At 42.7% G+C, this 12,870-nt stretch overlaps 2 protein-coding genes across 2 annotated transcripts in view; one reads left to right on the top strand and one right to left on the bottom strand.

Moving 5' to 3' along the window:
- LOC107289967 (zinc finger protein 345-like) overlaps positions 1-5,241 on the top strand; it is a 6,014-nt gene extending 773 nt beyond the window's left edge. The window contains exons 2-5 of the mRNA XM_029284658.1: positions 800-905; positions 1,025-1,107; positions 1,214-1,340; positions 3,692-5,241. Of these exons, the coding sequence (XP_029140491.1) occupies positions 800-905; positions 1,025-1,107; positions 1,214-1,340; positions 3,692-5,241 (1,866 nt within the window). The remainder of the gene's footprint in view (positions 1-799; positions 906-1,024; positions 1,108-1,213; positions 1,341-3,691) is intronic.
- Positions 1-12,870, bottom strand: part of LOC114922759 — a 360,999-nt gene that overhangs the window by 318,981 nt on the left and 29,148 nt on the right. The gene's annotated exons all lie outside the window — the stretch shown is intronic.

Here is a 12,870-nt window from a genome sequence, read left to right as displayed (position 1 = left end):
ATATATATATATATATATATATATATATATATATATAAAATAAAGTTGAAAGGGTCCTTGGAGGTCATCTAGTCCAACCCCCTGCTCAGGCAGGAAACCCTATACCATTTCAGACAAATGGCTGTCCAGTCTCTTCTTAAAAACTTCCAGTGTTGGAGCATTTACCGCTTCTGGAGGCAGGTTGTTCCACTGGTTAATTGTTCTAACTGTCAGGAAGTTTCTCCTTAGTTCTAGGTTGCTTCTCTCCTTGATTAGTTTGCACCCGTTGCTTCTTGTCCTGCCTTCAGGCGCTTTGGAGAACAGCTTGACTCCCTCTTCTTTGGGGCAGCCCCTGAGATATTGGAACACTGCTATCGTGTCCCCCCTCATCCTTCTCTTCGTTAAAACTAGACATACCCAATTCCAGCAACCGTTCCAGCAACGTATTCAAGATGGACAATATTTATATGTAAGGTTGTAGGTATATACATATGAATATATATAGCACGTCTATATGTGTGTTATGTATGTGTACACTTTTGAGAGCAGGCAACAGAATTTCATTTTTAATGTGTGCCAGTGTGCCCACAGTAAAAAAAAATGGCAATAAAGGTTATATTATCTCATTGTCTTATGTTTAACTCTTTAGGCAACGTATCTCCTCCCAGAAATATTTGAGATAACTCTTTCCTTGTTGTTTTGCATCTTCATTGATGAAATTGAGAGATTGTTTCAAAGCTGAAGACGGAGTATGAGAATCCGATTCATTTTGTGTGCTGATTCCTTATTTTCTATTTTGGGGTGTCATGGGATACCACAGGTCCAGGGAGGCTTCTTGCAGACCACCGTGGAAAATCCAGAGGAAGGAAGGGAGCTCCTTCTCAGGGCCATCTCCAGGGAAGATCAGCGTTGTGACACTTCCGCAGGTGAGAAAAGTCCTTCAAAGCTCCATCTTTCAGTCTTTGTGGATTCTCTTGTGCAACATATCCTCGTATGCTATTAACAATGTTGTTTAAAGTCTCCATTGCTTTTGTCTCTCTTACAGATAGTGGGATGATGTCAATGGCGTTTGTAGGATCTGCCCCTTTTTCTACCATCTTTGAAAGAGCAGGTGGAACTCCAAGTCAGGTAGGAGGAGAAAGAGCAGAGAGATTGTAGGGGCCCTTTTGCTCCTAGTGTTGAGCCTCTTTCCTTGGCCTATCTTTTAATGGGGACATTTCATTTCCATGTTCAGGGTCTCATATCCTTCGAGGAAGTGGCTGTGTATTTCTCTGAGGAGGAATGGTCCCACCTGGATGCTGACCAGAAAGCCCTCTATGGGGAGATCATGCTGGAGAATTCAAGGACTGTAGCCTCTCTGGGTAAGGGCCTTTTGCTCCATATCCTTACCCTCACAAATCATTCTATCTAGATACCATCTAGTTGTGTTCCAGAAGATCAGTGGACCCGTAAGTGGCTTAATGACTTTGGAGATGGTCTTTGCTTCAGCAGTTCAAGTCCTAGCACTGTGTGTCAGGGTAAGCTCCCACACCTGCCTCAGCTTCTGCCCACCTAGCAGTTGGAAAGCCTGTTATATGTGAGTAGATAAATAGAAACCACTTCAGTGGGAAGATGAATCAGCACCTCGTGCTGATGGTTAGAATCCTGCTGGCACTGGGCCCTCCTGATTTCGACGCTTGTTGTGAAGTGGCTTCAGGGGATGACACTGTAGAAAAAGCCATTAATCATGCTTTCTGGTATGGAGCTAGCTTGCCCCATGGCACACCTTGGAAAGACCCATCACAAGACCCATCACGAGACCCTCAATCGACACATCCACACCTGATGTCAATGCTGCTAACATCGGATCTTTTTGCATTGACAACAGATGGAATTGTAACCATCTTTTACCTTTTGCTTTTAGAGTTAGATGATGTGGGGAGGGGGGATGTGAGCGAGAGTCCAGCTAGACATAACAACACTAGACCTAGTGTGAGAAACAAGGTTATTGTAACCAGAGCTGATAAGGAATTGGTGGGCTGGAGAACTGGAGAGGATGCCCGCACTTCAAGCTAATTGGGGAATATGATTTGTGATTGTTAATTGGAGGAGGGAATTGTGCTTTGATACTATGTGCTCAGAGGAGGGGAATTCGATTTTTGGCTTCTGATAGGTGCCCTGGCTCCCAGAACTCTGAATGGCTTAAAATTAAAAAGTAAGATAAAGTACAAAAAACATGAAGACAGCAGGAAGAGCTCAAAGCAAACATATAACACCCTCTTCCAATAGGGACTCAACTACCCCTCCTGCCCGAAAGTCTAGGGGAATAGCCAGGTTTTCAACACTTTTGTGAAGGTCATCGGAGGGCGGGATCAGAATTCAGGAGAGTGGGGGAAATCTCATTCCAGAGGTCAGGTCCCACTTCTTGAGGTTGTCCTCAAATTATGACTGTAATGGAGCCTCGATGATCGTAAAGCAAGTTATCATGGGAGAGAGCCAAGTAAAAACTTTTCTTGTGGTGGCCATTAATTGAACCATTGCCATGGTGGTTAAGTGAATCCAGGGTCATTAAGCAAATGCAGCAGTTGTTTAGTGAAGCCATTGTTTACTATGGGGTGTTTTTGCCCAATCCCGGAAATTTGTTTTTCAGCCAAAATGTAAATTGCAGTCACGTGGCTGCAGGACACCACAAATGGCCGTAAATCTAGGCCAGTTGCCAAGAGGCCAAAATGCATTCAGATGACCTTGAGGGGAGGGCCTGGCTATTGGAACTTTGAAACTAGGTCATAAGTACCTTTTGGGGGTCCGTCATAATTTCGAACAGTTGCTAAATGGCCTTAAGGTAAGGACGACCTGTACTCATTCTTGCTGAGATTCATTTACAGTCTTACATATTCATTTATTGAGATGAGAACTGGGCAAGCACACATAGCTACGCTGATTTATATGTGATACCAATTTTTTAAAAGTTTTCTACTACTGTATGTCTATAGAGATTCTCAGTCATCCAGATCATGGTTGTCCCAAAGGTGCTTTTTTTCAGGAAGCAACTGGACTTTCTTGTTTTTCTTTGAAGACGTTTCTCTTCTCATCCAAGAAGCTTCTTCAGCTCCGACTGGATGGTGGGGAATGGAAGGATTTATATTCCTTGCAGACCGCTGGTCATTTGCATCCTTTTAGAGCCATTGAGGCCACTTGGAGGTTTACCTGAGTGGTGCAAATGTTCTGAAAATATCCTGTAGCCAAGAAGGCTCCACACACATTTGCACTAGTCAGGTGATCCTGAGGACACAGGTAAACATCCAAGTGGCCTCAATGATTCTCTAAAAGAATGCAAATGACCAGCTGTCTACAAGGAATACCCCAAAATAGAAAGTATTCACGTCCCTGCTGTGCAATTTTATACATGAGAACTTGTGCGTATTTGGTTTCCCTTAGTGGTTACTTCATGTTGGTTGGTGAAATAGCTTTTAAAAATGCTAAACACTAGTTTGCAGTTTAATCTCTATAACCTTTCCTTAGCCTTGCTATATTTTCATTTTTTTCTTCTCTGCAGAAAGAGCTAATGGGGGAGAGGGGGGAAAGTACAACCAACAACTCCACACACATCATTCTGAAGAAGAAGGAGATAAAAAGAAGTTGGCCGATGAAATGGGATCAAAATATTTGGAGAGAAAAGGACTCCCAAAGGGAATAAACAAAAAATCCATTTTCCGGTGTGCTCCCGTCCAAGACTTTCTCACCGAGCAAAAGCATCGAGAAATAAAGAAGAGAAAATGGGTGGGGAAAAGCTTGAAAACCTGTAAAGACAGATTTGACTTAAGCAAACCTTACAGGAGCATTTCGATGGAAGAAAAATATCCCTGCAGGGAGGTGAAAAAATATTCAAATTGGACTTTCTCTACACATGAAAACATCACTGTGGAAGAAAAGCTATATAGGTGCGGGGAATGTGGAGAAAGCTTCGGCGGCAGCAGTTCCCTGATTTCCCACAAAATAACCCACATGGGAGTGAAACCCTACAAATGCACGGAGTGTGGAAAGAGCTTCAGAAAACGCAGTTACCTTACTTGTCACCGAAGGATCCACACGGGGGAGAAACCCTTCAAATGCACGGAGTGCGGGAAGAGCTTCAGCAAGAACAGTTCGCTTACTTACCATAAAAGGATCCACACGGGGGAGAAGCCATTTAAATGTGTTGAGTGTGAAAAGACCTTCAGCAAGAACAGTTCTCTGACTTCCCATGCCAGGAGCCATTCAGGCGAGAAGCCGTATCGTTGCCTGGAGTGCGGAAAGAGCTTCCGATGGCACAGTCAGCTGACTTCCCATAAAAGGATCCACACAGGAGAAAAACCCTACGAATGCACGGATTGTGGGAAGAGCTTCAACACAAGCAGCAGCCTGACTTCCCACAGGAGGCGCCACTCTGGCGAGAAACCGTACGAATGTCCAGAGTGTGGGAAGAGCTTTCGGGGAAGCAGTGCCTTCACTTCTCACAAAAGGATCCACACAGGGGAGAAGCCGTACAAATGCACGGAGTGTGGGAAAATATTCCGAAAGAGCAGTTCCCTCACTTCCCATAGAAGTATCCACACAGGGGAGAAACCATACAAATGCTTGGAATGTGGAAAGAACTTCCGGGAAAATGGTTCCCTGACTTCCCACAAAAGGATTCATCGAGGGGAGAAACCCTATCAATGCACGGAATGCGGGAAGAGCTTTAGCCAAAGTGGTAACCTGATTTCCCATAGAAGGAGCCACTCGGGAGAGAAACCGTATAAGTGTATGGAATGTGGAGAGAGCTTTATGTGGAACAGTCAGCTTACTTCTCACAGAAGTATCCACACAGGGGAGAAACCATATAAATGTGCGGACTGTGGGAAGAGCTTCAGCGACATCAGTCACCTGACTTCTCACAAAAGGATCCATACGGGGGAGAAACCATATAAATGTGCGGCGTGTGGAAAGAGCTTCAGCCAAAACAGTTCCCTGATTCTACATGAGAGGATTCACACGGGGGAGAAACCATATAAATGCGCGGAGTGTGGAAAGAGCTTCCGTGAAAAGAGATCTCTTCATTCCCACAAGCTGATCCACACTGGGGAGAAACCGTATAAATGCATGGAGTGTGGAAAGCACTTCCGTGAAAAAAGATCTCTTCGTTCTCATAAACTGATCCACACAGGGGAGAAACCGTATAAACCCTTAGACCGTAGGAACTGCTTCAGGAAGAGCAATTCCTTTATTTCCCATCAAAATATCCACTCGGATGAGAATTCATAGAAATATTAGCTTTACTTGGGTTCCATCTTTATCTCTGTTCTTGGCCTGAACTATACAAAGTCCTTCCTCTGAGTCCTGAATTCAATTTATACACTGCCTGACTCCTAACAGTTTTGTGAGATTCGCAAGAAAACAAAATTATAAAACAATAAAAACGGTGCAATAATAAAAGAATACATTTATCCAAACGTCTATAAACTTGATAGTAGCAAATATAAAAAGATTTAATTTCTTGAAGAAAACCTTAAAACAGAATCCTGCTCATTTATTCAAATTTTGAGTATTTCACTCTGTTCAGGACCAGTCCAGCTGCAGAATAAGGAAAGGTGGTTTTGTAACTCTCACCCCACTAGTGTTTCAAAAGGCCCTAAGATCTGGCTATTTGTCCAGGATCGGGTGTGTTTTTGTTGCTGTCTTTTATTGTTGCCTTGTTTTTTATTGTTTTATAGTTTTATGTTTTCTTGCAATCCCAGCAGAATCCTTGGGTGGTGTACAAATTGAATGAAATAAAGAGAAACTTCTTTGATTTCACTAAGATGCTCACAATTTCCTTTTGTGGTTTAAAAAAACAAGAGAATCGGCTTTTTAAGCATCTCAAATTCCGGACTATTTCATTTTATGTGTTCAGACGTGCATCGTATTATGGTTTTACAAATATGCTGTAGGATGCCTAAATTTGTTTTATCTGACCTGAGTTTGGAAGCGTAGCATCCAGACGGACATTCAACAGGTTTAGCTTCTCCGATCTCTTGAAGCAGCTACATTGGATGAATGTAACTCTGATTCATTCTTATAAAACTGAGTTATGATTTCTAACCATGCAAGAAAAAATTTCATAGATCCAGAGTCACCTCCGACAGTTTGATCTCTGCTTCCTTTGTCTAATATTCTTACAGTTCAATTATTTTTATCTCTCATTTATTCCTTAATACAGGTATTAACTGTGTCACAGGAAAAAAAAATCCTATATCCTCCTGAAACATAGCAAAAATATTTATTTATTTATTTACTTACTTACTTACTTACTTAGTTATTCAATTTATGCATTTCATTAATAAGGCTGCCCAACTCCATAGTGAACCTGGGTAGCAAATAACAACTTTTCCTTATTACCCCAAAAATACAAGTCAAAAAAACCCCAAGAAGACCATTCATTAACAAGGGCGTCAAACTGCCGGCCCACGGGCCAGATGCGTCACGCAGAAGCTGTGCCCACCCCATAGCCAGCAATAGCAAAACAGTCCCGATACGTTGCGCGACGTCACATGACGTCGCGAGTTTGACATGTCTGCATTAGAACCATCACTCGGTTTAACCTAAGGCTGAGGAAAGGGCTACATTTTAAATAGCAGGGGTCAGATAGATCTCAGGGGATCTTGTTCCCGAAGGTTTTAACTCAGTTTAACTTTCAGTTTCAGTTTTAACTCCGAGGACTCACGTAATAAGTTTCTAAATCAGTGATGGCGAACCTTTTAGAGACCGAGTGCCCAAACTGCAACCCAAAATGCACTTATTTATTGCCGGGTGCCAGGTGGGACGTGGCCCACTGGGTGGTCATGGCTGTGGTGGTCATGGCAGACTGGGTGGGTGTGGCCAGAGTGGATGTGGTCACCTAGATGTTGCTCATGGGGAGGGACACCTGTGGGGGCCAGGCAGGGTTGGGGGATATCCAGGGGATCTCTGGCAGGTGGGGCGGTGGGCAGGAGGCTCGTCCTGCGGCGTGAGGCGAGGCAGGGCAGGGGTGCCATTGCCACGGGGCAAGGTGAGGCAGAGGCTGGGGCAGTTGCTGCCTGACACCATCAGCCCCCCGCACACAGAGGCCAGTGAGTGCATGGGGGCCGACAGTGTCCATCAGCAGCCACAGCCTGCCGGCTCCTTGACCGGTGCACTCTGGGACTCTGCAGCCCACCGCCAGAAGTTCAGAGAAGCTGCCTCTGAGCTGGACAGCTGGCTGACAGCTGAGGAGGTGATGCAATGGGTTGTGCCTGGGAAAAGGAGAGCATGCGAGGCCAGGAGGGACGGGATGGGGGGGGAGGGAAACCAGCCGTGCCGGGATGCATCCGGCCATGTGGGACCTCGGGTGGCTGGTTGAAGAGGAATGGTTGCCATCTTCGGGGCACAGCATGCATGCATGCCCACAAAGAGGGCTCTGAGAGCCGCCTCTGGTATGTGTGTCATAAGTTCGCCACCACTGTTCTAAATCCTCTTTTCCCTATCAGGAGCTTTGGAGGTGAATGAAAACTACCAGGAGTCTTTTGTGCAGACGTCACAAACAGTAAATCATGAACTGATGAGCAAAACATTTGAAAGCCGGTGGGAACTGTGACCGCCCGTCTGTGCTGTAGCCACCCAGGAACCCAAACAGACACTATTCTGTTAAGAGTCCGAGTGAGAAATAACATAGTTTCTACAGATAATCTTTGACTTACAACCATTCATTTAGTGACTGTTCGAAGTTACATTGGCACTGAAAATAGTGGCTTATGATCGGTTTTCATACTTGCAAACCATTGCAGCATCCTCATAGTCACAGGATAAAAATTCTTGGCAACAATTACATATTGTGGGAAGTCAGCCCTCCCCCCTCCCCAAGTAAGAAATATTTTTGGAAATATTTAAAAGGCAGAATATATTTCCCTAAAGGATTTTAAAAGCAGAAACCAACCCTGCCCCCAAGTCTCTCCCAAACAGAAACCAAGTTTGCAGAATTGCAGATGTGATAATCTTGTCATAAAGAATGGAGTCAGGAAAGTGGGATTAGGAAGAAAGATCCCTAGAATCAACACACCAAAAATCTAAGAGTCATCAGCCACAGCCCCAGGGAAGCAGGATATGACCCTTGGGACATAATAGGGTTAACCCACCACCATCAGAATACCAGAAAGGCACACTCAGACTCAGGTCAAAGTTCATGCCACAGGAAAAACTCCAAACAAAAGGCTCCAGAGGGTATAAAAACCCGCTCCCTACATGTGCTCACTCTCTTTTTTTCCAGAGCCATCTGTCTGGCTGGCTCTCCTCTTCAATAAACTGCAACCTTCTTTCTAAAGCAGTCACCATGTTGTTTATTCCCNACAGGATGAAGACTTTTCCTTCAACAATATTTATGATGATTGCCCTGTCCCAGGGTCATATGATCACCATGTGTAAACTTCCCAGTGGGCTTCCAACAAGCACAATTAAAGGATGACACTAGACTCATTTAACAACTGCAGGATTCACATAACAACTGCAGTGATTTCACTTAAGAACCGTGGCAGAAGAAGGCTGTAAAATGGGGAAAAATTCACTTAATGACTGCCTTGCTTAGCAGTGGGACTTTTGGGCTCAATAAAGGAGAATAGTTGTCGTTCAGGGTTGAAATGAAGGGTGCTTGGTGCTCTCTGAACTTGGTTGTTTTCTTGCAGACATTTCTTGTAGACATCACCAATGGTAACTCCTAATTTTGGGCTCAATTGTGTCCGTAAAGTCAAGGACTACCTGCATAGGAAGATTTTTCCCAAAGGAGAAAGGAAGGGGGAGACTTTAAAAAGAGATTTGTGAGAAGAAGGAGGATGGAGTTATAATGGCTGGCCAACCACGGTGGAATCTAGACAGTTCTGGCTATCGAAGCTTGTGAATTTGAGGAACAGCAAGAGGACTGGTATCTTCAAATGGACTGGACAGTTGTGCATTGCTGAAGCTTTGTTGTTTTTCCTGGCACACATGGGCAAGAAACCCGAACCGGAAGAAGACACATTCTGGGAAAATAAATAGTAACGTGGAGATGTGGAACTGCCAAGATACATTCAGCAGAGGTGCAAGTCAAATTGTACCAGCCAGAGTCTGAATCTGTATGAGCTGGGGAGGAAGATAATGCCAATCAGTATAATTAACCCTAACTAGACAATATCAATAGCACTTAGACTTATATACCACTTTGCAGGGCTTTACAGCCCTCTCTAAGCAGTTTACAGAGTCAGCATATTGCCCCCAACAATCTGGGTCCTCATTTTACTGACCTCGGGAGGATGGAAAGCTGAGTTAACTTAGAGACTAGAACACAGAGGTAGCAACATTTATGTAGACACACTAGACCAGGGCTGTCAAACTGCCGGCCCGCAGGCCGGATGCTTCATGGCAAAGCCGCACCCCATTGCTGGCAATGGAAAAAAAAGTTGTGATACATCACGTGACATTGCGAGTTTGACACCCCTGTCTATGACACTATGTGCTAGATTTGATAAATTTGGTAAGAAGCAGGAAGTTTTCTACAGGTAGCAAACAAAATAGTTTATTTTAGAATGCTTCACCATTTGAAAATAACATGGAATAACATAGAATAACATAGTTGGAAGAGATCTAGGAATTTTTGTAGCCCATGCAGGAGAAGCTATACCATTCTGGATAAATGGTTGTCCAATCTTTCTTCAAAATTTCCAGTAATGGAGCACCCACAACTTCTGGAGCAGGGGTAGGTAACCTTGGCTTTTTTATGACTCGTGGACTTCAACTCCCAGAATTCCTGAGCCAGCATGGCTCAGCTTGGAAACCTCTCCCTTTCCCCTCAGCATGGCTGGCTCAGGAATTCTGGGAGTTGAAGTCCACAAGTCATAAAAGAGTCAAGATTGCCTACCCCAGTTCTGGAGGCAAGCAGTTCCACTGGTTAATTGTTCTGTCAGGAAATTTCTCCTTATTTCTAGGTAGATTCTCACCTTGATTAGTCTGTTTCTCTGTTCCCCCCACACACACCTTTTAATCAGACAATTAGTTAGAGAGGAGGCCAGAACATGGCTACTGATTGTAAATAACCTTGCAAAGGAATGCTGACAATAGCCGAATCTGCTGTGTGAATAAAACAACTCAGGAGTGGTGTCTGAAACCATAATCCTTTGGATCCACAAAGGCAGGCCTGAAAGTAAAAATAAAGTGTATATTGGAAAATATCTTGGAGATTGTGTGAAGGAAATCCTTTGGTTTTTCACGGGCCGCAGTCCTGGGGTCCCTCTGTACCAAACAGGATCAGAAAAGGCATTCCAGACAGCTGAACACAGAGTAGCTGGAAACCTACCACCTTCTTAGGCACATGGAAACAACTGGTTCTCACACTTTAGGCCTTCCCATCCAGCTTCTGATATGCAAAGTCAATGTGGGAAGCTGGATTTGCTTAATGACCGCGATTCAGTTAACCGCAGTGATTCAGGTAACCATAAAATCAGATGCAACTCACTTAGCAACTGCCTTTCTTACCAATGGAGATTCTGGTCCCAATTGTAGTTGTTAAGTCGAAGACTGCCTGTATGCTGATTTGCTATAACTATTTCAGGAACCTGAGTCCTCACTTAATGCACATTTTGAGGGTACTTTAGTTGGAAGCATGTCATATGTCTAAATATATTGCATTTCTTTAAATGTATACAAAACTCAAGTTTCCTATCCTCTTTCCTTTATCCTCTTAACATTCATTTTCCTAAACAGATACACACCACACTTGGTTAAGAAAACCAATTCGCAGGAAGCTATAATTAAAAAGAAGGAATTAGCAATAGCAATAGCACTTAGACTTACATACCGCTTCATAGTGGTTTACAGCCCTCTCTAAGCGATTACAGAGTCAGCCTATTGCCCCCCAACAATCTGGGGTCCTCATTTTACCAACCTTGGAAGGACGAGTCAACCCTGAGCCGGTAAAAATTGAACAGCTGGCAGTGGGCAGAATTAGCCTGCAATACTGCATTTTAACCTTTGCACCACCAGGGCTCTTAATTAGCATTAAGAAATGTTGATTTTTTTAATAAAAAAATTACTTTATTCATTTGTCACATTTTATAATCTCCCTCCACAATTCTTAATTAGCATTAAAAAATGTTGATTTTTTTTTAAAAAAATTACTTTATTAATTTGTCACATTTTATAATCCCCCTCCAAGAGCTCAAGAATGGGACACAAAGACATAATACCGATCACTTTTATTAAATGCTTTAATAATATAACTGTCATGGTTCCAACTAATGAAACACTTCAAAGAACTTCCAGGCATTTTATCCTAAAAAGTCTCTTTATTTATGTGACAAAATGTCAGCACAGGCATGATGAAAGGCAATGCTAAAATCTGAAATCCCCACCCACCGAGCAAATATTTGTTGGCATTTCCACTCCCTATTTTGCTGACATGATCTACGTTCTCCAATTAGTGTGAAGGGCAAAGGTTCCCTTCCTCTCCCTTTCGCGGGCTTTCCCTCCTCCCTCTTTCTCCTCTGCATTAACTCTAAAAATACCAGACAGTTCTGCATATTTTGTCAAAGCAAAAATTTAAAATATTTGCAGCGTTGACAATAACTTATAAATTTTTAATGATCAAACTGTGATGATACAATATTTGCATTTTTGCTACAAAATAATTATAGACCAAAGACATAAAGACAAGATGACCCCTTTACAGAAGATAGGGACAGATGCTTTTACATATCCCAACATAATTCATGTAGTGGTGCACAACTTTGGAACATGTTTGGATAAGGGTTGCAGCCCTCTTGTATACATATTGTACATACATACATTCTTTCAGATAACTACATTTCCTCTTAGGACAAAGGATATGATGCAAAGAACAGAAAAAGAATGGTATTGCAACAGTATCTCAAAGGAAATTAAGTAACAAGGTAAGAAAAGAATCTAGTTAAACCTAAATTATTTAAAACTAGCTTACTCCAACTCTCTCTCTCTCTCCCGGCTTCTATCACTCTATCCTTGCAAACCTTCTTTCCTTCCATATTCCATGCTCAACTTTCCTTCTCCAGGGTTCTCAATTTTTTCATTCTCATTGGTTTCCATTCAATGTCCTGCAGATTCATTTGAAACGATAATTCGGAATAAATACGGGAAAATGGCCAATATGCAAGTCAACTCTATCCGAATCATTTTTTTTACTCCAAACACACCAAAGAATTTTATGCTCCTATCTAGATTTTAAAATTTATTATTAAATTGATTTGTCACTCACCTTGCCATGAGGCTATTTTGGGCGGCTTAGAATAGTAGAATGTAAAATCATGAAAAATGTAAATATAATAGTAAAACAAAAATAAATAAGGAAAGTACAGCAATATGAATTAAGACAGATGGGGAGAGAGCAGGATGTGACATAATGTAACATATGTTACATACATAATGTTACATACATGGTATCATGGTTCCGACAGATGAAACTCTTCAAAACAACTTCGAGGCATTGTTTACCTTAAATAATCTTTTATTCGAGAAGCATAATGTCGGTACTACATAACTGAAGCCAAAAACGGAATTCCCCTCCCTTGGCACAAAGTAGCAAAGCACAATTCCCTCCTCCAACTAACAGTCATAAATCACATTCCCCAATTAGCTTGAAACGTGGGCTCTCTCCACAGCTCTCCAGCCCGCCAAATTGTTATCAACTCTGGGCTCAGTAACCTTAATAATAATAATAATGATAAAGTTGGAAGGGACCTTGGAGGTCATCTAGTCCAACCCCCTGCTCAGGCAGGAAACCCTATACCATTTTGGACAAATGGCTGTCCAGTTTCTTCTTAAAAACTTCCAGTGTTGGTGCATTCACCGCTTCTGGAGGCAGATTGTTCCACTGGTTAATTGTTCTAACTGTCAGGAAGTTTC

Source organism: Protobothrops mucrosquamatus, unplaced genomic scaffold (assembly GCF_001527695.2).
Source record: "Protobothrops mucrosquamatus isolate PMUCROS unplaced genomic scaffold, P.Mucros_1.0 scaffold_142, whole genome shotgun sequence".
In the NCBI taxonomy this organism is placed as follows: domain Eukaryota; kingdom Metazoa; phylum Chordata; class Lepidosauria; order Squamata; family Viperidae; genus Protobothrops; species Protobothrops mucrosquamatus.
Note: the sequence above shows the minus strand (reverse complement) of the source record. Positions and strands in the feature narration are given on the sequence as shown.